The sequence below is a fragment of the Pteronotus mesoamericanus genome, unplaced genomic scaffold, assembly GCF_021234165.1.
Source record: "Pteronotus mesoamericanus isolate MK-2021 breed Mesoamerican mustached bat unplaced genomic scaffold, CSHL_Meso_final contig_68, whole genome shotgun sequence".
NCBI classification, from domain to species: Eukaryota; Metazoa; Chordata; class Mammalia; order Chiroptera; family Mormoopidae; genus Pteronotus; species Pteronotus mesoamericanus.
In genome coordinates, this window is record NW_026555234.1 from 26,265,127 (window position 1) to 26,291,539 (window position 26,413).

Below are 26,413 nucleotides of genomic sequence, written 5' to 3' on the forward strand. Positions count from 1 at the left end.
ACGTGTCCTTCATTTCAGAAAATACATGTGGAAAGTCACTTCAACTGTTTATTAGAATCCTGGTTAAACTGTGTTACTTTTTTTTCCCTCGGGAAGGTTGAAAAATCAGAGGGTTTTCCCTAATTTAACACTATAGAGTCAGTGCCATTGTAACGTTACATTTTAAGTTTCGCCAGGGAGATCATTCCCTGATTCCCACCCTGACTCCCGCCAAAGAAGTGAAGAAATTGACTTAATATTGATCACTCAAATATAGAGCCATGGGACAAAAAAACATAAATTAGTCATATTTCCAGTCATGATCCTACACATTATTAACCGTGAGTATTCGACTCACGTTGAAGAGCTCCACAGGAACAATCCATGTTTCAAGATAAAATAAAACTTTCAGTTTTCTTAAGTCATAAAATTCAGTTTTATTATAGTCATCCTACTTTGCTATTAAAGTTCTGGAGAAAAATGCCCCTGGTGAGGTGAGGGCAAAGGGAAGCAACTGTCGTCTGTAACTGCTATTAGGTTTCTCTGGAGGGAGGTTTGTCATTCTTGTTTTTTAGTTTTTGTGGTTTAACCTCAACTATCACCACTGGGAGACCCAGAAAAGCCACTCTAAATATCCGTTCGGTAGACAGTTCAAGTCCGTGACTTTGGAATTTTGAAGACGAGCTTACACCTGTGGTCTCTTGAGATGTTTTGATCCACTGTTCTCTTAATCTGAACCCCAAATGGCAAGGGCCTGGGAAGTGAAGTATTTCAACTCCTTGCCCTTTTTAGGTTAGAATTATATATGTGTTATAACCTCTTTTATTTGTAGAAAATGTGGGAGGCATGCTTGTAACCAAATAGCTAAAAACACTGAGAAGGAAATGATGTATAGGTTCATTTTAAACCTAGACTGAGAAAAAGGGTGAAGAGAATGTGAAATTACTAAACTCAAGGAGTGATTTGGAAAAATCACCTCTCAATTCTAGTTGACTTTTTTTTTTTTTAAAGAGGAAGTTCTACCCATTTTGCTGGTAAGTCCACATAAAGGCAAACAGGCTTTTGAATAAAAGGCAAAAAGTTTGCTTCAATCTCTTAAGAGTATCTGAAAACTAGAATTCTTTTTTTATTTTTTCCTAAATGAAAGCATTATTTTAAAAATAGCGTAGAAAACTGGTTGTGATTTTAAAACAGCCCCTTCACCATTTATTGTTGGTAGCAAAACAGGCATTTTTAGGAGGTGTCTTGAAAATGCGGAAAATAATTAAACTGAACATACATCTTAAAGTATATTGATGAAACCAACTCACGAGGAAAAGTGTTCTTTGACTGTAAAGTTATAGGCTTGAATAAAATAGGTATTTTTTAAATGGGGAAAATGTACTATTTCTTTGTCCCAATCAACAGTATGAGACTAATTTTGGCAGCTGCTTGACAAGTGAACTGTGAAGTTAATTCTCAGTCTTAAGTATAGGGCAGTCGGCATAGCGAGGGGTGTGCTATGTGAGACAGCAGGCATCTCTAGTGGGACGAACAGGGAGAATCAAAACACAGTACAAAAGCCCATGCATTTATCTGACAGAATATTCCAAACATCTCGACAGAAGCATTAGAAATCCCACATGAACATGTAAGCATATTTTTCTTAAGAGAGAAAACTTTAAGACGAAATGATGTCACTCAATCTACCGCAGAAGCCAGATTTTTAGAAAAATCTAAATGATGATGAAACCTCATTAGAAATGACTGAGACATACAGTTTTAAAAATTGGTCTCATAATGACAGAATCACATTACCACATGTGTCCTCTAAGTTAACGAATAGAGACGACAAACAAGAAAGAAGCGTTTGTAAGGCCAAAGGTGCAACATCACAGATTTTAGTAGCAAATGCCTTGAAATACTCATTTTTTTGCAAATCACTCTTATATTTGAAAAGTCAAGCATGCAGATCTCATAGCAGAACTGGAGGTAAACTTTCTCTCAAATTTCTGGGCAAATGACTACTGAATGAAAAATACACTTATTGAACTTCTTTGGCAAACGTTTACTGAGATAATTTATGACACAAACACTTATTCATGTCTTGTTTAGAAATTTTCCTCAGTAAAGGTAAGTCAGTTCCTTAAGAATGCTGGTTTTTTTTTTTTTTTTTCAGCATATTCTGAAATCTAAGTCTGGATATCAAGAGTCCCTTTCACTTATTACCATTTTAGAGTTTCATAATGGTTGGCCGCCGTGGGGTATTTCCAATAAATTGATAGTTACAGCCCCAGAATAACAGCTTAAGAACACTGACCTATTCTCAGTTTAAGAAAGCACTCTGGCAAGATACAAGGTCATTTCCGATTTCTGTTTACAAAGACTTAGCAAATACTTTAAAAAATCTGAAAGAGATGGTGTTACAGTAGAGTTGCACAGTGCTGATGTCTATAATATACATGAATCTGAATGTCAATCAGCGACATGAGATCAGATCCACCTTTCTCCTCCTTGGACCAGGCTGGAATGGGCCGGCAGGTTCCGGTGAAGACGGGGGAGCTCTCCTCAGAGCCGCGGCAGCGCCTCCTGGCAGCCCCTCCCCGTCACCATTCATCAGGTCTCTGCTTTGTGGTATCGTAGGCCCTAATCACTTCTGACTGTGAGACGATTCCATTTTCATCTTGAGAGAAAGCATACCCGTCTGCAAGTTAAGATAAAATAGAAAAGATCATCATGAAGTCACTGAGAATCTCTGTTCCTCTGAGTTCTGAGTGCTCATTTACTAACTTGGCAAACTAATCCACTCCCCGCCCCCCTCCAAAGCATGAAGACACACACTTCTAATGTCAAAAAAACCCCAAATCCCCCCCAAAACCCCCACAGACTCGAGTGCAAAATGAAGAGTGGGATGGACGACTGGCTTAGATTCTCTAAGTTCCACTCCCTTGACGAACAAGCCAGCACTCCCAACCCCTCTCAATTCTCCATTCAGCACCACAGGTCCAATCCACCTAATTTTTGCATCTGGGCTACCAGAGGGGTGGGGAGTCTAGTCAAGTGGGCTCATGAATGTCCACATAGATCAGGTGGATGAGAGGGAAGTAAGAATAAAAGCGAAGAGGAGATAAGCACCCATAACTATGAATGGTGGAAAATGGTCTTCTTCCCTCAGACAATATTCTGTTTGGCTTTGGGCAACTACAAATAAACTCACTCAAGCTCCAACAGGGTTGGCGGGGGCACATGGATAAGAAATGGCCCCCAAGGGGATCACATCGTTAGAAAAGGCCTCTTGAAGTATAAAGAGCAAAAGCATTAAACATGAGTATCTATAAGTGAAAATAAATTACGTGGGGAAACAACATGAAACAAAAGATATATTACTAACACAAATACATTTACTAGAGGGCTTTATATATTATACTTTTTTTTAGATCCTTGAAATGTTACGAGGGCATGATACCTAGTAATTTCTTACAACTCTAAACGTTCATAAATATTTTTGAAGGGGAAAATATATGTTTCATTGTTGTGCATGAAAGCTGAAAAGGCTATTGCAAAGTTATTCAAGTAGAAAAGATAACAATACTGAGGGAGCTTTTAAGAGTTAAGATTTATTTTACTGGTTCTTTTTAAGATTTAAGGAAGCAAGGGGCATGTGGAAATATTTTTCTTTAAATGAGAGCAGCAAAATGTTCAAGTGCTCTATCTCTTCTGCTAAAAGTGAGATGACTGAGGTTAAAAGATTCACTAAACATTGGTTATTCACATAACACGTAGCAAAATATGCTAAAGTGGCGTTAGGTGATAATTTTAAATAGTTCAATATCCTTAAAGTGAAAACACTGTTCCCACGAATGCTATGAAGTAATGGTAGAATTTTTACAAAAAGAAGAACTCAGATACTTACGGAGCAAGTTTTGCTGCAATGATTCAGACCGGTACAAGTTTACGTGGTTCTTCTTAAAGACGTTCTTGAGCAGTTGTGCCCTCTCTGTGAGGCTGCGGAGCAGTTGCAAACATGTGAAATGAGTGATCAGCTCAGCAGAGACCCCCGTGTGCCCACAGGACCACCAGAGAGACGTAGACTTAAACAAAAGATTGCCCGAGAAATCTGTAGTCCAGTGATTTGTTTTTCACCCCCATTTTCTCAGATAATGGGGTTTCAAGAGTTTAAATAGAGGACTATTTTGTCCCCAATAATCCCCACACCCCAGTTATGTTTCAGCCAAATGGAGCTACAGAGCTTGCACAATACAATTAATAAAAAATAAAAAAAATCTTCCAGTAGCTTCTTAGCTTCTAAAATCCTGGTTGGCTTATTACATATATTTTAAGCATGGCATTTTTAGAATTGAAAAATAAAAAATAATTATAAATTAATTATAAAAATAAAAATTTTTCCTACTTTGGATATATTTTGGTGCACAATATTCTTTCTTTGTTATGTAAAGAAACCCTGGAAATTATACAAAGAAGAAATTTCATAGGCTTTTTAATTAGAAAAATTCCATTACCACTTATATAGTATGAAATGTGTCCCTTAGTTTCATTTTAAAATAAAAGAACTATTTTCAGAAAGTAATCATAGTAGGTAAAATGTGACTGCAAAATATTTACTTTTCAATAAATGTTTAGAACAATCTCTTCCACAGGAACAAATTCACCTGATTAATTATGTAACTTTTAAAAGCACACTGCAAGAAATAATGCATCTATTTTTTTCTCACTACATGCAGAACTGTCTTACACAGTAGGGAATTCAAATATTGGCTAAATTCAGGAATTTGAATGATAATCCTGAAATGCTTTTTGAAACATCATCAATCCTCCCAATCAACTATTTCTCTACTGGTTGATTTCTAAAGCCTTGCTTTGATATCAAAGAACATAATAAGCATGAAGAGCTAATAAGTAATCTATATGCATTGCAGCAAATGTTTATACAATTTTGTTTTAATCACTGGAACTAACTCAGTTGAAAATTTTCCATCTTGTATTTTTCCCACTATAAAAACTTCAGTTAAATTGCTGTAAGTTATGTTAGGTCTGTATTTTGCCAGTGATTTTGAGACCCTGACATGGAACAATTTTTATCACATGTAAAAGAAAGAAAGAATCCTTTGCAAAATGAACTTGTAATTACACAAATATTTAGGCTTTTTCTAAAGTAAAATATTTAGAAATGTTGACATTTGTAGTAATCTTCCACACATATTTTTTAAAGTCGAGGGATGTTAACTGGTAATTATTAGACATACTTTATTGTCACCGGGAATTAGCTACATGAAGGCAAGAAAGCTAATTCATCTAAAACTCCAGTGGTTTTGCAAATATTTGTAAAACCTATTCTTGCCAGTGAAATAAACAGATAAGGAGAAGGGAAAGGGGCCCTTTTTACAGTCACTTATTTTTTTTTTTTTTTTTACTAACATTACAGCCCCGGGACCCTGAGGGACATTAAAATATGTAACTGCTTCAGGGAAGTGGGCAGCTTTAGCAGCAGGTGGCCTGATGTTGTTAGCAGAGCCTTGGCGGCTGGGGTGCTGGGAAGTAAAGTGGAAATGACTACGTTAGACTAGAAGGTTGTAATGTATCATTATACAGCTGCTTCTTCCCAAAATACACTTTCCAGGTTTCAGGCTGCCCTTTCAAAATGCCTAATACTTAAACATTACAACATCAAAGTGTTAAGAAGGCACACATGAGAATTTTGTCTTTCACATTATGGCAACTTACCTATATAAGATAATGCAATTTTGTTTGGTAACATTTCATACATGGCTACACTGAATTTCAATCATCTCTTCTATCAAGCCAATATTTTGTGTTCCAACAAAACAACAAAACAAAACAAAACAAACAGAAAGTCTTTTTTGGGAAAGAAGCACGTTACTGTGGAAAAAACATGGACTGCTAGCCGTCTTACTTTGTTTCATTCTGAGTCTGTTCCTTACTAGCTGGGCATCCTCAGGCAAACAAACCCTTCTCAGTCACCTCCTGTCCAACAGGAAGGCAACCCCTACCCCTCTGGCCACGGCGTAGCTTCTGGCACAGGGGAGGGCACTCAGAAAGCACTCACACATACCTTTCCCCTCACCGCTCCCAAGGTCCCCAAAAACTTTTTATAAAAAATCAACAAGAACAGAGATCATCACAAAGCAAAAGATGCTTTTGAGAGGATCACTTCTGATGCCTTGGTTTATATTCAACACTAGCTCAACACCAGATGTCTATTGTTACAGGAGTTTAATTTGTAATGCCCCCACTCCACTTCCTTAGCAGCCAACTACGAGGGTTTGTTTTTGTTTTTGGCCTTAGCTATCTATTACTTTAGTTCTTATGAACCGGGTCCCCCTCTAGAGAATATAAATGCCATGCATAGGCAGCTGCTTAATAAATAGTAAGTGATGATGAATTGTAGTTTTCTAGTCTTATCCTACCTTAATTAGGGAACTACTACTCATCAGATTGAAATTATACAATTGTGTGACACTGACATTTATAGGTACTGATATTACTATGAAGTCACATTATAAAATATACTGGTAACATGTTAACCATTAATAGGTGTGTTTAAAGTTCAGTTTTTGGTGAATTGCTGAACACAGGGTGAGAAAAGTCTCAAAGATTCCTTCTCACTAAAACTGCATCTTCTGTACAACTCTTATTTAGTAGTTTTACTCAATCTTGTATGGTCTTTCATTTACATATCAAGCTATGCAAATTATGAATTTGTTTAATGTGATTACATACACAACCACCACTTAAATAACATTACTTTATTTTCAAGCTCACTAATTTTTGCAACTGAGATACCTGGTGGAGGTGAGGTGGAAAGATAGCATGTTTCAAAACAGTACTTCATTTTGAAACATTAAAAAGTATAGGTAAAACTCCCTTATTGCCCCAGAACATGTTGTCACAGGTATTTTCAGTAATCTTTTAAGAGTGGTAAACTCTCATCTGTCTTTATATTGGGTTGCCAGGCTATTTTGGTGGACTCATTGGAATGGATCTCCTCTGGAAAGTAAATAACCCTTTGTTCATCGACTGTTTTAATGTGCAGCACGGGACAGCTGTCCTGCACTAGGTGGTACTGTTGGTGGGGAGATGAACAATGAATATAACCAGCCTGATCTCTGCTCTGGAGGACAGAGTATTGCATTGTCCTGTGACTTTTCTTTACAAATGCTGGACAGAACAATTGGCACAGTGATGAGTAGGCTGGGAAAATTATCTGAAATGTCTGCCTATCCTGAGCCCCAAGAAATGTATGTAATACTGGTATAAAATCCAGTGTAAAAATTGAGACATATAGTTTCTTTTATATTAGTTCTTGGGCAATGTTATAATTGCTGTTTATTAAAATAAATAATACAGGAAAAGACTGGGAGAGACCACCATTGCCATCTACATGACCAAATTATCTGCTATCCCTGCTTTCCTACCCTCTTCCTTAAAGCTAAGGCCATGGACCAAGGTGATGGGCAAAGCAATGAGGACGGACCTGAAGATCCTGGGCTAAAATTCTACTTACTAATGGCTGCTGCTGATATCCTGGTTAATGCCTACAGTTAGATATAAAAAATTAAGAGTCTTACTATCATATTGGTCTGTCTGTAAGATGTACTGTTTCACATGCATATAAAAATATCCCAAAATAACTGCCCTGTCTCCAATGAACCCTGTATCTATAATCTCTTATTTTAATCCTTTGGGTTTTGAATTTACATTTTTTTAAAGAGGAAATAAGATGTTACACACAATTTGTAGAACTAATACCCTCAAGTGGGATCTGAGAGGCCCCCCAAATTAATATTTCTGCTATAAAATGTATAAACATTTACATTATAGAAAAAATAAACACTATTAATGTCCTTGTATTTATAGAACAAATGGTTTCATTTTTTTCCAGGAAAGGTTTGCTATAAACCTATAGGAAAAAATTGGTTTTTGAAAAAAAAAATTTTTTTTTTTGATTTTGGAATCATAGATGCCTCTGCTCCCTAGTGTTGCAGCATGTCTACGTGGGGGTCACAGCAAAGAGCAGGGTCTCACTCATGACATTTTCTTATTAAAAAATAATTAGCCATGGCTACATAGTGTTCAGGGGTAAGGTTTGGATTTATTCTGCCAAAGATTTAGGCTTAAATCAATTTCTACTAATATCCATGGCTCAAAAGCAATATACTTAAAATGATGAAATACACTTTCCCCCCAAAGTTTTGATGTAAAATTGGAATATACCTAATTCACTGGGTAATATGGTAAGTGGCATACTATTTCCTCTAAAAAAGACTCATTATTTTAACTAAAATGTTTTAATTTTTGACAATGAGTAAAGACAAAAATTAATCATTGCAAATATTGATCTGGATACATTGCTTACAAGTTACAGTTTCTCTGGCAGAATTTCATTTTCTGTATTGCTTGACATAATAGCATCACTTAGTGGAGATTAAAAAAATTAGGGATGATCAACTCACAAGATCTACTTTAAGAATTGCATCATTCTATGACAAAAAATGTAAACCATTATTATTCTGGACATAACTAGTTTGGGAAGTGTAACTTATGTGTCAAGAATTCTATGTTATTATGTATCATATTTTTAATTAACTACCCACAGGTCAACCATCTATTTACCACTCACTAGTCTATACTTTCTTCTACTCACCCTTCCTTCCTTTCCTTTCCTTCCTTCCTTCCTTCCCTCCTTCCTGCCCTCTTTCCCTTGACCATTCATTCATCCTTTTGCCACCTATTTATTGAGTGCAACTACCTTCCTGGTGCTATGCTGGGTGTTGGGTTCCAAGGCTAAGACCTCTCCTTAGGAGTTCAATCTAGTAGGAAACAAACAAACATAGGGTAAACAAATACATAATATAGGTAATAAGTATAGAAACAGAGGAGTAAGCAAAATGTAGAGAGTAGGAATTAGCTGTATTTGTGAAAAGTTGAGGTAATTCCATCTGAGCTGGGTGTTGCAAGCTAGGAATTGGAGAGCCAGGTCTGTGCGAGAGTATCAGCTTCTAGATAAGGGAAGAGCATGTGCAAATAAATACTGGGAGGCATAAAATAACATGGTGTTTTGGAACTAAAGGAAGTCTGATATTGCTAAAATACATAGAAATCCCATTTTCTCCCTCTTTGAACATGTAGATAAAGCCTTGGCTGGTGTGGCTAGTAGACTGAGCACCAGCCTACGAACAGAAGGGTCACTGGGTCAATTCCCAGTCAGGGCACATGCCTGGGTTGAGGGCCAGGTCCTCAGCAGCCAGCACGTGAGAGGCAACCACACATTAATGTTTCTCTTCCTCTCTTCTCCCTCCCTTCCTCTCTGTCTAAAAATAAATAAAATCTTTAAAAAGAAAAGAAGAAAATGTAGATAAAATTAGTGGACTTTAAAAAATTTGACATTAGTATCACTGTCCAAGATTCCTAAAATAATCCTGGCTGTAAAATCAATCTGACAGTTCCTTACTGCCTCTGAATGCAATGAGTTCAGCATGAAAACTTTTCCAACTAGTTTAGGCTTTTCTCTTTTCCCATATCTTTTCTCTTCCTCCTCCTCTAGCTGTCACCTAGCAGGAGGACACTGGCCATGCTGGGCATCAGCACCCTTCGGTCGCCCACAGGCAGCAGCAGCAGCATGGGATACGTGTTGTACCAGAGTTTTTTGTCTGTGGTATTCAGCTAATAGCCAACTCATTTGAGTGCTTGAGAAAAGCTGAAGAGTTATTTTAGGCAAGTGAGCTGGGCAAGAGAGGACATCGATCTGATGCATTTTCTCTGGAGAAGTTGGAGGTCATGTATGGTGGGATTCACTTCTTTCCTTTTAGACTCTCTTACTTTATTTCATGGAAGGGGCTATATACATCACAGACTTATCAAATCTTTAGAATCTAGAGGTCATCGCACCAAACTCTCAACCTGATTTATGAGTTGTCAGCAATATACCACAAACCACAAAAGTTAAATGTCACGTGGAGGGCCTTAAGGTAAGTTTTATTAACACGCAAATATGAGAAATTTACTCCTGAGGATAATAACAAGTATCATCAGAGGGCTTTCTCTAATGGTAGTTAATCAATGGTTTAATTTTGTGGACTAGAACTCTTAGCACATCCTTTCTATAGCCGGGATGAAAGAGAGCAAAAGCATTTATTGAGAGACTATTCGTGCCAGGCCATTGGCACAGAGTTGGAAATTTTTAGATGAAAGAGCAGAGATAGAGGGGAAGGTGGAGGGAGGAGAAGAATGTCTCTAACACTGAAAATAGGTCTAATCTACCCCATCGCATACACCGGCATGCCGATTTAGAGAGGTCAAGGACTTTCTCGGGTCAGTGGTAGGCTGTTTTTGCTGCTCTTTCATGTTCTTGAAAAGGTAGCAGAAGGAGGCAGAACGGTGAATGGCTGGGAACAGGGCCTTGAAAAGCCATGGACAGGGGCTCAAGGCCCAGCTCTGTCACTTCTGATTTTGAGAACTTAGTCTCTCTAAGCCCCAGTTTCCCCACTTGGGATAAATGGGGGTGATGGATTTGTATGCAGTTGTTATAGGGATTCAGTGAGGTAGTAACTGTGAAGTGCTGAGTGCAGCACCTGGCTCGCAGTAAGTGCTCAACAAAAGCCAGTGCTAATATTTTAAGAGAGGCACCAGCTGGTGTGTGAGGTGCCCTTAGGCCACAGGAAAGCAAGTGAGGGCTGGCAGCCATGGTCTCAGCTTATGTTCCCAGCCTGACACTTGCTCCGCTGCTTCACACAGAATAACAACAGTGGATCATGAGGAAGGTGATACATGCCTGGGCAAAATATTTCTTAGGGTTTAGACAAAACTTTAGCCTATTTGCACGTGATGAAAGAGAAAAAAAGTAAAGACCTGGCATTATCATCATAATTGTGGTTTATTAGAGATGGCTTCAAATAATTTTAATTTTCTTTTTATAATGCTTTGTGAATTTGGCAAATTTGATTAGCTTTCTAACCTTGCTTTTTTGGAGGTGGTGGTGGGGAGGAAAGGACTTGGAAGACCTTAAGTCCCTTCATATATGACAAAGGCCTAGGTCAGTTCTTAATCATACGCTGAGACACACATGCAACCATAGGGCGCTCTGCCCTAAGTCAAGCTCTGATTTGCGTGACACACTAATGTATTATGGGTCCTGTGTGAGGCTGAAAGTCTTCTTTCCCCTTTCAGTTCAGTAACACGACTATTTGTAGCTACCGTTTAGTTAGTGCTCATTAAGCACCCAACACTGAGCTATCTGCTTTATCAGTAGTATTTTTATTCAATTGTTACAACCAGCCACGAGGGAGGTCTTATCACCCCCATTTTATAGATGAGGAAACGGAGGCTCAGTAGCACTGAGCAGCTTGGCTAAGGTCACACACAGCTTACGGAAATGATAGACTTGATTTGAATCCACATCTCTCTGATTCCAAGATCTGTCAATGACACTGTTAGCTCCTTGTTAACGGATAAAATATAAGTTTTACCATTTACTTCCAATCTCTAGTAAAAGAAAAAATTAAAGTTCACTTGGAAAAGACCATATTCAGTGTAGTTTACCTTTTTCCAAGCACGACTGCTCCGGGGTCTTGAGATTTTGCCTCTAGCTCCTGAACTTCATCTACTAATGTTTTAAAAGCAGTCCTCTTGATACTGCAAAAAAAATTTTGCATGAAAATATTTGTGTGAAGACTAAGGAACTCACAAAACTGGTTTATTATCATGCTTCTAAGTACAAGAGTGACCAGAGTAGAAATAATAGTTTTTCAAAAGAATATAAAAATTACAATGATTTTGAACATTAATTACAGAAACAATAGTCTTAAAATAAATGGCTTACGTTTATAGCATTCAAACTCTCATAGTTACTGAGTAAGTATCATGTAGCTAACTTTAATGGTACTGTTTTTATGGGGAAAGATAATATTTTCAAACTTATAACCCTTCAGTAAATTAGTAAAATTTTATAGTTCTATGATTTATATATGTTTAGAATCAGGCAAGCAAAAAACTTCATTTCACAAGCACTGTTTACTAATAAAATATATATGTTTGTGTTGGAAGATAAGAGAATTTTTCTTCTACCTCGGCTGGGTTTTACAGGGTAATTTCTAAAAACACACTCTCTAATATTAACTGAAACTGCCTGCTTTACTTCTTATTCTGCCTTTTAAGCTAATTTAGTTTTCCAGTTCTTCAATCACTCCTTTCTTCTTTACGTATGTAGAATACATGAATATTACTAATTCCTACTTTGAAAACTCCTCATTCTTGAGTTGATGTTACAAGTAGCGAAATCTGTGGGTTAACATACATCCACGTTTTTATGTACACAGCTGAGCGCCCTACTTACACCTTGTACGCCACGTCAAGAAGCAGAGACGCCACAGGGATGAACAGCAGGCCTGTCCAAAAGACCCCGGAACCGAACAGCATGGCTGCCTGAGGAAACCACCAGAAACTGTGTTATTTAAAAACCAGGAAACACATTGTTCATGTTTCGTTTTATATCATTTTAAGTAAAATAGTTTTAAGAATCTCATTCTGAAAGAGGGTATATACTACAATAACTAAATTTAAACTTGTGAAATTAAAAGCCAAATGTTAAGTTAAAACGTGTATTTACTATAGCTATTTTTTCCCTTTTGAGTGTCTAATACAGCAAAGTTTTATTATGTACCAAGTCTTTTCATATTTTTATGTAAGATTTTTATTAGTGTGGAGAAATAAACTCTGATTTTCTTTTATAACTTAAAATTATCTCTGACCTTCATTAATATCTTTAAGATATAAAATCAGTCTTTTTGAGAAAATTCAAATATGTTCTGGATTAAATTCTCTTATAATACAATATGTAAAATAAATCCGACTTAGAAACTAACTTTACAATTCTGCAAATAAAAATTAACTACTTTTAAAAATATCAATATTAAAAATCATCCAGATAAATCATGAATCCAGTATAATCAAATTAAGATATCTATGACAATGATTTTACTATTTTCAACTGATATTATATATGATAATCTTAAGTTTTGTTCAAAGATTTACATAACTTGCATTGGTACATTCTGTTATTACTAAAGTCAAATCAAATATCTAGTATGCAAAACTCAAATAGAAGTGTATTAAAATAATTTTAACCATTATTTTGTATCAAATCCCAAGTTGCTATGTCAATTTTGTGTTGTAAAAAATGATTCTATGATAACAAAATTAATAAACTCTGTTGGTTATTTGTAATTATAATAAAATTCCTTTGTAATACAATAAGATTACACAGAACTTAAAAGGAATATGTCTTACAATAAAACCAGAAGGAATATTCTGTTTCACTTCAAGTCGATTTGTTTATCAAGAATAAATTTGCAGTAAATTATTATTATAACCCCATTAAAATGTAGCCAACTAATGCATGTATATTTACACTCTACTAAAAATCACACAGAATTTTGTTTTTAACTATGTGTGATTCAGGAATTAAAAAATGATCTAGAGTTTAATTCTCATAGGCAGTTTCAGAATTACACACAATCCTAATCAATCAATCCTCATCAAATAAAAATATTACAAATTTTAAATTATGTTTCAAATTACCTACTCATTTTGACTTTCAATTGAAAATCAGGAGCTGCTGTTTAAATTCTTTTTACATGAACATGGGCTTATAGATACATGCTGTCGGTTCACGAATGCTAAGATTTTTCCCTGTATAGGCTCAAAAGCTCTGAATACTGTTTTAATAAAAATGCGCCATCACAAAAAATTTCAGAAAATAAATGTTGCCACGTGGACTCAGTGACATAGCACTCATATTCTAGACACCTAAAAGTCACATAAAAGTCACTTTACTTTATAAGCAAAACGTGATTTTTGACGTTTGCTGACATCCTCAATAGTGAAAACCACAATAACTATGTAATAGGAAATGTCTATCCAGTCAGTGGGTTTTGTTTAGAGTGAAGGAAGCTTTTTAGTAAGGTAGGGACTGTAAAAAACCACGTTTCTTTGTCCTCCTGGGGGGAGAAGGTAAGATTCAACATTCTAAGTCACGTCACCGAAAATACCATGTTTACTTGGCTTACTTTTAATTTATTTTAATTGAGGGTGCAAGAGGAGAAAAACTTATTCTTGCCTTTGCCACCTTGTATTAAATGTCTGCTGATGGAAAAGGCAAAAGTGCCGGTCAGGAGGCTGGAGGCTGCTAATTCTGACCATTGTGATGTTAACTGGCGCTCACTATTCAGTCCACCAGCCTTGGGCTTTACAAACGAACATGAATTGAGGGAAAAAAAGTTTTTCTGCGTCATATCTGAAAGCCTGTCAGATTTTTTTTTCTTTTGCAGAGTTAATCCAAACCTAAAAGATTTAAAGCTGGCATTCGCATTAAAGACAGAGAGTCTCTGTATTTTTTGGATGAAGAGCGGGGGGAAAAAAATCCCACAGAGGTATTTCCTTCCTTTCTGTACAAGAACGCTCCCCCTCCCTCTGCAGAAACCATTTTTGTCTCTAACTTTTCACATGTCTCCACTCGCAGGCAGGTCAGCTGGGGAAAGGCGCCCGCCCCATCCCTGCACACAATGGGCAAACAGGAGCAGCCTGTTTGGGGCTGGGCGCACGCTCCCTCTGAGACCGGTTTGCAAAATGCTCCTAACGTGGGAGATCTTTGGGCCCTGCCAAGCGGCCCCCACAACCCCTCCCTGAGGCCCCGTGAGACCAAATGGAATGGGCCACAAAAGTGGCTCCCGGGGGGCTGGAGACAGGATCAGCCAGGGGAGACTTAAAGCCGTAACTGGAGGGCACAGGCCCTGGCTGGACAAACAACCACTTGTCTTTGGAGTGACACTGGGTCCACATCGGACCACGCAGCCTTCGAGAAGTGAAGCAGTGCTGCCTGAAAATGCAAGATGCAGCAGGGGAATGAGGGAATTGTCCCGAAATTTCCATGTGAACTTGCAGGGAAGGAACATTTGAGAAAATGTGAACTCATACGCATTTAGCTAAGCCAAGGGCCCTGACCAGATCAGAGGAGCAATTCCGTTCCCACACCAGGGGGGAACACCTACTTCTTCCCTTTCAGGGTCCCCAAGTTCAGTCTTATAGGAGAAAGAATTTCAACGTGCATACCTGCCTACAGCCCTTCGGCAAAGGGGTTCTTAATTCTACCCCTCCTTTTACAATGCTGCGCTATGACTCATTCTTGGATAGAGTACAGATGCTGTCTAAACCAGCAGGCCCTTTGGGGAACCTAGGATGGTATCTGCGGACCCCAGCTGGAGCATGACTGGGACAGACAGCCCTGAACCCTGGTCCTGGCTCTGCCCTTCTTCCCGGCTCCCAGACTTCGGAGAAGTGACTTCTGAGTCTCTGCTTTTTCTCAGCTGTAAAGCGGATTGTAAGAATTAGACCTGATAATGTTTGCAAAGTGGCTGCTTTTAGTAACACTGATTAATAATAAACTTTTCCTTTCTTCATTTTAATTTTCAAATTTTTTTAGACACACCAGTCTTCTTCCAAGTGGTCTCTCCCATGAGCTTCAAGGAAGGAAATTTTTATTACCATATCAAATTAAGTGTGAGTCAGTTTATAAATGTCATGGTTTCATCACAATAACATCACAAAATATGCTTGTCTTAAGTCTGATACTGGCCAGAGTAACTGACCACTAATAAATTCTCATTTATCACAAGTTGCTAATTTAGGAAGAGTAGATAAACTTTATTCATAAAAATTACTGAAGACTGCATGGGCGTAATATATTAAGTTTGAAAGGGAAAATGATTCAGAAACTAGTGCTGTAAAACTTAGTTATATTTTTGGGGGTGTGTGGAGACAAGCAAGATAAATTAATATAAATTCCAGTGTGGTTAAGAGTTAATGTGAATAACAACAAAAGACCCAAGAAGTGATTATTAAGTATTTAAAGTTTTACATAAGGACTTTCTTAGCTTCAAAAACAGTAGGAAAATGACAAAAATGCTTTAGAGAACTGATTCATAAAAACATAGAAGCTCCACAGGTTTAAAAAGAACATCACTAAAAAGCAAATGAAAAACAAAGATGACTGTTACACATTTATAAAACTCTACAATAATATCTGATTAAAGAATAGACCACTTATCTTTTTGTGAGAAGGTACTCACAAAAGCAGCGGCAATTAATCAATAACTTGGAAAGGGGCGGAGTTTCCATGTAGTCATAGAAACAATGCCAAATCAGATCAGATTTAAATTCACTCTCACAGTTGAGGGGGGTATGGTGAAACAGGCCTTTGTAACAATTTATATATCAGCAATGTACTTGTCTTTGGGAAAGGTATTTGGCAATGTGTACCAAGGACACATGTTCATTCCTGTTAAGATGATAACGTAATTTCTAGAACTGCATGTGGAACTTTAGGGCAGCTTTTACATTTGGGTTAGGATCCCGTAAAACTGTTCTGTGGTCACTAATCCTGAAAGCACTTCCCCTAGAAAGCGAGCCATGGCCCAAGGTTCAGTAAAGGTATAAACAAACCACAGCAACACCCTCTTGGAGAGTCATTCATAGCAGAGTAGGAAATTTAAGGCTTTGAGAAATCACAGCAAAGGGCCCTACTCAGTAGTTTTTTAAACCAAGATTTCCAAATGTATTTATCGACCTTGGCACATTTCCCCCACACGTTGCTTACTAACCACCCATGGAACTCATTTAGGGGAAATGCAACTATTCATTGTGGGTGTTTTAAAAAATAGTAAAACATTAGTGAAAACTAACAGGACACACTATGTGGCTGGTTATGTAAATGTACACGCATTAAGAGAGTATTATCCAAGCTGTTAATGATGCTGTTCACGAAATGCAACTAGAACCGCAGCTCCCTACACCACATCCAGCGTATCGCCAGGTTCCACTGTGCTTCAGCACCTTCGGAATCTCTCTGCTTTCTGCCAAGCCTGCTGCCAATATTCCAGTCCGGACATTTGCCTGTCCTCCCAACAGTCTCCTCGCTGGACTTCCTGACTCATTTTGCGCTGCGTCTAGCCAGCAGGCACACTGCAGCCAGAGGGGACAGCTCCAAAGTGCACATTAGATTTTTGCAGTTCTTGGATTAAACCCTTTCAATGGCTTCGTATTACCCTTAGGATAAGAACAAAGTCCTTACTACGACTTCAAGACCTTTGCTACCTGACTTCTGATTGCTTCCCCCACAAGGCCTCTCCAGGCAGTCCCACCTCGACCCACACAATGTGTTTCAGGTCCTGCACTGCGCCCGTCCCTGCTCTCAACCTCGGGCCACTGCATCTGTGACTGCTGTTTGCCCCTCAATTTTCACATCGGATGTCACTTCCTTCCTTAGACTTGGGTTAGCTGACCCTGCTTTGGGCTTTCTTTTTGATGGCACCTGTCACCCATTTTCTGGTTGCTCTTTTGTCTTCCTGTAATCTAATCTCTGTAAGAGGAAGAAATATATCTTAATAAATTCTCACAACCCAAGTGCTCAACCGCAGAGCAGGTGTTCAATAAATAATGATAGAATAAATAAGTTCTTACAACCTAGTGTTTGGAGAGATTAGAAGTCAAAACACGGCAGCCTCGGCACGATGTTCCCGAGATGTGGCGGTTACGGTTTGATGGGTTTTCCTGTGTCTGGCGTGGAGTTATCCTGGGAGCAGTCACAGCTAGATATTTATGTGATTTGGGGAGAGGGGAAAAGAGGTTGATCCTGTTCCCTAACTATTCTTTTCGAATGTAGATTGTCTTTTCTGTTGAAAAAGCTGAGCGACATGTGTTAAAAACTTAAGTGTATTGAAGTATCTTCTCCTCCCTTCCATATGAATCAAAAGAAGTATTTCGGTGAGCCAGGGCAAGTGGGATAACCGGAAGTGGCATAATTTTTTTGTGTGTGGGAAGGTGGGGTGGGTTGGGGAGAAGGGCTGTAGCAAGGCTAGGAAGAAAGGAAAGGTCTCATACTAGTTTACCTCTAGCGCTGATTTATCACGTCCTCTGATCCAAATTTTTATTCTATAGCTTCAGGTGCTTTCTGGGAAGCTGTGTATTCCGTAATTAAAAGTGATCTGCAATGGCTTCTAGTAATTATGTTAATGACACTCGGGTAACTTTCTGTTACCTGGTCTTTGCATGGTTTTCCAGGGCCAGTCCAAACATAGTCCACCTAGGAAATCCCAAACTTCCTGTGCTTGGGCCATTCTCTGCTCAGAAAGCCCTCCTCACGCTTTCCTCCCTGGACAGTTCAGGAAGGGCAGTGTCAAGACACCTTTCCAGATGCCCCAAACCAAAGCCTGGGGATCACAGGCCCTCTCCTCCGTAGCCCCTGTGCATCCTGATCATACTGCTTAGCATCTTATATTCTAATTCTCTGTTTATCTGTTGGTTTACTCCATGAGACTCAAGCTCCTCAGGAATTTTTTCTTCAACTTTTGAGCCACCGACACCCACTACAGGTCCTGACACACAGGCACTCCATAAATCTCAGTTGACTTGAGCTGAACTGGACGCTTATACAAGATGAATGATTACATTCTCCATAAAACCAGACAGGGCAGAACACCCAGAAAATAACTAAGGAGGAGGGTGTTTCAGATAAACCCCAATGTGTTTGCAATTATTCCCAGAAGCTCTTGATTACTCAGAGACAAAGAAAACCCTTGGCTTGAATTATCGCAAACAAACAAACAAAAATCTTAGAAAATATGCAAACTGTTTCAAACAAAGAAAATCTTAGAAAATATGCAAATTAGACACCAGTTCACAGTATTTCTGTGCTTTTCCCCTTAGATGTCTCTGCTGGTGAGGGACTGAAGGAGGGGTGATCATCAGTGGAACTTCGAACCGATATTCAATCTGGCTGTGTGATGGCAGAAACAATCTTTGAATCTCTACCCTCTGGCCGGGGGTGGTGTGGGCGTCAAGAGGAAAGGTAGGATTAGAAGAGATGCTCGGAGGAAACGAAGGGAGGGCTAGTTGGGACCTGGATCGGTCAGAAGTAAAAACTGACAGTGTATCAATGCATACAGAGAACTGAACATGCAAAAGAAAACAGTCTTTCTAAAAAAGAAACCAAGAGCACCAGGACAGGTGTGGCTCTGAGACTTTCTTTTCTGGGTATACAGTTTCCAGAAGAGTAAGAATAATTAAGAACAGAATTTATTTTCTGTTTGTTTTAGTTTAATCTTTTTTTTAATTGTGCTATTAAAAAAACTTAAAAGTACCAGAATAATGAGTACATAATTAGTAACAAAATATTCTTATCATGAGAAATATGACTTTACAATGTTATGGTGATACTGAATAAGTTGTATAACATAGGTTACCTCAGTGCTCAATATGTTTACTCATCTTATTATCCTTACAGGTTTTTATGATTTTGTGATGGCTCTGTTTCTATCTTCTCAAAAACCATGTTCTAAAGCAGTCTGTAAAACATAATGACCTACATTTCAGATTGTAAGGAATTATTTTTTAAAGTTATTTACTTACTTGTTTTCTAGCTTTATTACAATATCATTGACATAGGACATTATGGAAGTTTGAGGTGTACAATGTGTTGATTTAATATGTTTATCTATTGCAAAATGACTGACCATAGCATTAGCTAACCTCTTTACCCTGTCACATAATTACCCTCTCTTTTAGTACATTCTATTAAAAAACCCAGAAACTTCAAAAAGCACTTGGCTGTAGAAAGACATGTAAAAACTGATACAGTTTATATAGAAAAATGGACTTTCAGAACAGAGATGTCTATTGCCTCCCCTTGTTATATGCAACCACTTGATTTTTAGCTGACACCTTGTCCTTTAGCTCAAAGACTCTATTCTCCTGGCTCTCTTGCTGCAGCCAGGTGTGGCCACGTGACTTAGGTTTGGCCAGTGATATTTAAGTGGAAATGTGGTAGGCAATGTCTGGGAAAGAGCCTCAAAGAGAAAGAGTTCCTCCCTTTCTTGCTGGCTGGAATGTTGGTCAAATGGTGAGAGCTTAAGCAGCCATTCTGCACTGTGAGGAAGTTCACTGCGTTTGGCAATGCCGTATGACAGAAGAGACCTGGTCCTTGATTGTTCAGCTGCCACACCAGTCCTGGGCTGCCTGCTTTCACTGGATTTCTTTTACAGGAGAGAAAGAAAGTCTTATCTTTAATGCTGTTAGTTTTTTTTAAAAAGCATTAAACACATGCCATAAACTTGCTTTGGATGATACCTACTAGGGAGAGTAAGGGGTAACTTGAAACAGAGCAGCTTTTGACCACTCATTGCAAAAACTGTGTCCAGTTGTGAGCTTTATGAAGGCAGATGCAGTGACACTCACACTTTCTTTCACGAGCATTTCTGATATGATCCCTGGCATACAGCTAAAAAAAAAAAAAAAAAGCTCTATTGGTCTTATGAGCTAAGCTGCTGAAGTAGGAGGGCTGCGTCATCCTCTTGTGCCCACCTCACAGAGCTCTCCCCCACCCCTGCTCCAGCCACCCTGGCCTTCTGCTCTCTGACCTCACCAGGCTCATTTCGGCCTCAGAGCCTGGGTACCTGCTCTGAAGTGCCCTCCTTCACACAACAGGTATCCGTGCCCACATAGTTCCAGTTTCAGCTTAGCTGTCCCTCCTTCAGAAAGACCTTCCTGGAGCACCCATTACAGTCCCTGTAATATTGTATCACCTTGCTTTTCTCCCTTTCTGAAATTATCTTCAGTCATTCATCTCTTAGTCATTATTAACCGGTATAGCGACCATTTTTCCTCCCATCCCCCCCCAGTTCCCTCAACCTGAATGCTAACGGGGACCCTGCCAAATTCCCGTGCTACCTGGACACAGAGCCTAGCACTGACTAAGCACGCAGCACAGATTCAATGAATACGAGAATGAATCGACTCTAGAGAAAAACCCAAACTCTGCCATACTGAAAGCAGGCTTCGTCCAGCTTTCCGTGCCCTCGCCCTGTGGGTGGAGCGCTGCATCTCTCACGTTAGGGTGCCAACACGCCATCATTAGCAATGAGATCCTTAAGGACGAGGGCCAAGGCTGGTATCCCTGCATCCTCCAGAGCCTAATGCAGAGCTTGGCAAACATTAGATTCTCCATGTGCATTTGCTCTGCATTGTAGGAAAAGATGCTGTGTCTACAAATGCAATGCCAGCTCTCGTTAATGACTCCGAAGAGAGCTCTAGCTTTGCAATGTGTGCAAGCGTCCCGATCTGCCCTTACATTTGTCATGTCCCCATCTTTCTCTCCTCATCAGTGTTTCCACGCAGGCTTCCCTTTACACAACGGGCGTGGCAGTGGCTACACAGCCAACTGCCTTAGGAACCGTGACGGTCTGCCCGTCTCATTTACTGTCAGGGGCAGGAGGCCTCTGACTGTGTTTTACTGGATGGACTCACAAGTGTTGGTTCGCTGAAGAACATCTGACAGAGTTTAGGGTAGTTGTTCCCTCCAGGCTACTTGGCCAAACACAGTAATCTTGGACGAAACGCCGTCATATCATAACACGGCCCCACCCCATGTGCAAGGGCTGGCCTTGTGACCAATAAATTATCACATGCTATCTAGGTAATTAAAGGTTGAGAGATGAATAAGGACTATTTTAACCAGGAAATTCCTCATATGTAAAATAATTTATTATGTCGGTAAAATGGGTAACAGCACCATTTAGGAAAATCATATCACTAATGTGGTTTATTAATACCTTTCCTACGGGGGTGACACCAAAGGGTTCAACAAAGATTTTTATTGTTTTTCAGAAAGACTTTACAAACCTCAATCAAGAGATCTGAAATTCTGTAAAACACATGCTCGTTGCTTAACTTCAATTTCCTTCAGTAGTTTTATAGATCCCTTAGGCCAGGGAGAGCAGAACCAGATGGCGCTTTTGGGAGGACGTGGCTTGTGCGTGTCTGCAAATGCCGCGATACATTTAAAAGTTTTGCCGATACTAAGCTTCTGGTATTAATCGTGGTATGTAATGATCCTTGATGTGGCTGGCTTTTTATTTTTTAATCTGCCATGCTAATCATAGTGGCTAAAATATTTTCTTCTGGAAATTCAAAAAATATCCAGTAACATTATCTAGACAAGCCGGAAAAGCAGGCCAGCATATGTTTATATAACATAGCATTTCTCCCCAGGGCCCACCTTGCCCCATAAATTGTTGTACTGGTGTGAAAAAATACAAGTCAGGTCTGAAAAAAAAGTCCTCCTCTTAAATCACAACCATATTTGTAAGAGGGGAGGAAGATAGCGACATATTTAAAGTCGCAGCCAAGCTTGTCACGCTATTTTCTCTTTATTTTTTCTTTCTTAGACAATTTCTTGTCATTGTGGTTTCTACCTTTGGATCACCCACTGCCCCGCCCCCATCCCCATGTCAGAATTCCTTGTTATAGATAAATATTTCAATAATTTGTGGTACTGGGATACTTGTTAATCATTACCATTTGCATCATTATTATGGGATGCCGAACTGCTGTAATGGAAACAAAGTGCAAAACTATAGGAAGGAATGTTTTCCAAATGGGAACACCCTGCCCACCAACTGAGAATAGGCTGCTCTAAGTGGCTGGAGAAACTGAAGCTTGCACGACACTGAGGTATTTGGGGGTGGATTTCTGGTAACTTCAGGCATGTAGAATGTGCTGGGGTAAGGGGGAAAGAAACTATTTGATCTTGTGAAAATCAACAACAACAACAACAGCGGCAATAAAACCGGATCAGAGAAAATGACAACTGAGTACATCCGAAGACGGCAATGTTATGCGCAGATAATGGGTTGCTTAGTTTCCCAACACGATAAAGGTACTTCGGGGGCACTGGCACTAGAAGGCCTCTACACCTGGAAAACTGATAAGGCCGGGAGAAAAGCCTTTGGTGCAGAAGAATGGAAAGGCTGAAGAAGAAAGGGAAAAGGCACAGCAAACAGTGCGTGTGGTGGTGGAGAGGATGGATGCTGTCAGGCTTCCAGCTGCAGCTCAGACACATACAAGCTGTGTGACCTTGAGAAAATGAGTTAGCCACTCTGTGTCTGTGAAACAGACAACTGGACAACCCTCACAGTGCTCCCACTAAATGTTCACACTGTTGAGAGAGTGACGACAGGAGGAGTGTGGTAACCGCTATGGACCCTCCGTCATGAGGCCCTGCTGCTCTGTGTGTGGCCACTGTCCATTCTCTGAGGATGTGGGGTGATTGGGTTTTCAAGTTCATGTCTACCTTTTTTAAGGAGATGGGTATTATTTACGCTAATATTGCTTTTAAAAAGAGGCAAGAGGCTAGGAAATGTAATGAGATGGAATTTCTATAAACAGTGGAGAGGGAGTTAGGTGGGTGTGGAAGAGGGAGAATTAAAAATCTGGGCACTTTCAAAAAGAGATGGGAACACTTTGCTATCTGTCTAACAGGGAAATGGCAGCTAAATCGGGGAAATCAATGCAAGGAGGATGGCTGCAAGCAGGAAAAAAGAGCTCCCGTATGGGAAATAGGAACAGCTAAGTATTTAGTTCCTCAAAGTATTTAGTTCCTCAGGATGTTAGAGAAAACCAATGGGAACTGAAAAAACAAAACAAAACCACCCCCAAAACCTGGGATGAATTCTCTGGGTCCCTTGCTTTGCTTACCACAAAGGTTTGTAATACGGACTGAAATGAAACAAGGGATACCTGGGACCGAACACGTGCCTCAGGAACCAGGTGGCCGCACAAGAAATGGTGATGTTCTTCCTTCCCCCTCTTGCGAGCTACGTTTTTTTCTCAGCACGTTGAGAGAAATGGCTCTGCCTTTGGATGGGGACCGCAAAGATGAACCAAGAATGTAAATGGGAAATGATAAAACCCAGACCTGTGTGTGAATGCGCATCCAGCTGACTATAGGCGCATGAGACCCGTGCCCATAAGATGCCTTATTTGTGTATAATTCGCACCCTGAGATCCTGTTACCCAGAGCAGGATAGTCTGGGTCCTTTCAATGTTTAAGATGTGCCTTTGCGGAGAACCCCGTGAAGAGAAGCACACCAAGAACCTGAATCTCAGGACTGGCAGACCACCTTGGGGGTGCAGACCAGTGACGGTCAACCAGTGGTGTACCGCGGCACACGGGTGTGCAGCGAGAAGTTTTAAAACGTGCAATACCTGACTATTTAGTCAGGGGCATGGGCCTCTTTTCCCTTAGATTATCAAATATAAAATGACAACAGCCAGCACAACAAGAGCTGTCTGGTGTGAATGCCCTGTCTTGAACCATAAATGTGTAGGTCATATAATGGAGTTGCATCTTATTGGTCATGTCGCATAATAAGGTTGCATCTAATTGGTTAATTCTTTGTAGCAGAAATCCTTATATATAAGTATAGGTGCCTGATATACTTTACTATTGTATACAATGTCCCTGGGTGATGTGTGTGATTTTCATCACAATTAATCAAGACAATACATATTTTTGTCAGGCAGGCAAAAAATATATTTTTTGGTGCGTTGCAGAATTTTAGTAATTAGTTTCTGTGCGCCACTAGATGAAAAAGGTTGAAAATTGCTGGTGTAGAGGAACAAGGCCCTTCCTAAGAATCACGAGAGGCCAACTAGCACAGAAAGGGGTGGTTAAGCGTGACCAGCACCCTGTTCTGCTGCTGGAAATTGCTACATGTGGATCTCCGTATGTTAGAAAGATGTTCTCTTTGAGCTGAAATCTGGCTCTCTGTCACCTCTACCCCACTGTTTCTCATTTGTTCAAAACAAACAAGCAAGCAAAAAATTTTATTTAATGATCATTTACTTAATGATTATTTATGGGACAGCAGGAACCCAACGCTGTTAGGCTGGAGTGAACGCATGAAGACATGAAGGGGCAGCGGACACCTGAGGAGAGTGTAAGCGCGTTGGGGCAGTCGCTCGGGCTCGGAAGGGGAGGGCAGACGGAGGAAGAGCAAGACCACCGACATGTCCAGAGACAGAACCAACGTGGAGGAGGCAGTGCCATCAGGAAAACAAAACAGAGACTGCCTCTCCTACACAAATCCTTGAAATACCTGCAAGGAGTGATAAGGAGGGCCAGGCCCTTCAGACTTCTGATTGGCAGATGACTTACCATGGATTCCTCTGAGTACCTGTGATCAGAGAGCTGCAGGGCGCATTGCTTCAGGCGGCTGACACTGGGATGAGACAGCTAAATCAAATTCTCTAATACCTGTCGCTTAGTATTAGTGGGATGTCAATAAGGTACCGAACTTCTCTGCATTAGGTTTTCTCAGCTGTGAAATGGTTATAGTAACAAGCTGGCTGTGAGGATCCAGTGAGTTGAGGACAAGTATATCCTCATGATGTTTATGGCTGATGCAACGGAGTCTGCTTGACCTCTCCTCTCGCTCCGCACAGCCAGTCTGTCAACAAATCCTATTGGCTCTACGACCTTCAAAATGCGGTCAGGATCTGACCACGTCCACCCCTGCCCTGTTCTTGTCCCAAGCCACCATGATCTCTCACCTGCGTTAACTGCAATAATGTCCTAAGTGGTTCAGAACATAGCAGTCATGGTCCTGCTATGAAAACATCCGTCAGATCAGGACACCTCTCTCTCAAATCCCTCCAATGGCTCTTGATTTGACCATGAGTAAAAGGCACAAGGCTCTGTGGGGAACGTGTCAAGTCAAGGGGTGCTAAAACTTATTTTTATCTTGGCATTATGGACACGAATGCATGTTACTATATATAGTATATATTATATATAATTACATTATTGTATATGTAATATACATAATATGACAATAGTACTCTCTTGTATATAATAGATAATATATACTATACACTATATATGCCATATAACATATTAAAATATTTTGCTATGGAAGTTAACAGATGAATCCATAAATTTTATTCAAGATGGCTGGCCAATTATATACACACACACATACACACACACGCAGATAGAAATACATTTATCATATATATGCATCACATTTATCACATATATATGGGACTATAGTTTTGATTAAAGTATAGTTTTAAGATTAGAACAGCGTAAACCTAAAGGTAGTTACTTCTTTATGAAATTAACTGGATTGTAATAGAAGTAGTGATTCTCTATATATAATATAAATGTTGAAAAATTGATTGTTGCTATAAACATTTTTGGGGACCTTTTAGCCGAGTGCCCAGGAAATAGTACATGTAGAATGTCTATCCCTGAGAATATGAGTGCCATTCTCGTTACCCTGTTTTTTCCGGAGCTGCTGTGAGGCTCATTCGCATACACACATATATATCAAAATGCTTTTCAAGCACTAAAGAACTACATACATTTCAAGTATTATTCTTTTCTCTGAATAAATTAAACAGACACATTTTGGACAAGCCTAATGCTGATTAATCTATTTTCAATGGAGCAAGCTATTTAAACATTATCCTTAAAGTATCAGCAGTAGTAAAATACCAAGGAAAAGAACCCCTGTTAGCACCTCCCATT

At 39.4% G+C, this 26,413-nt stretch overlaps 1 protein-coding gene across 3 annotated transcripts in view; it reads right to left on the reverse strand.

Moving 5' to 3' along the window:
• Window positions 1–2,011: 2,011 nt before the first annotated feature.
• ATP8A1 (ATPase phospholipid transporting 8A1) overlaps window positions 2,012–26,413 on the reverse strand; it is a 206,621-nt gene continuing 182,219 nt past the window's right edge. For all 3 annotated transcript variants that reach the window (XM_054582124.1, XM_054582126.1, XM_054582125.1), the window contains 4 exons: window positions 12,329–12,417; window positions 11,536–11,628; window positions 3,872–3,963; window positions 2,012–2,662 (listed from right to left, as the gene is read on the reverse strand). In XM_054582124.1, coding sequence (XP_054438099.1) covers window positions 2,565–2,662; window positions 3,872–3,963; window positions 11,536–11,628; window positions 12,329–12,417 — 372 coding nt within the window. In that variant the 3' untranslated portion in view covers window positions 2,012–2,564. The remainder of the gene's footprint in view (window positions 2,663–3,871; window positions 3,964–11,535; window positions 11,629–12,328; window positions 12,418–26,413) is intronic.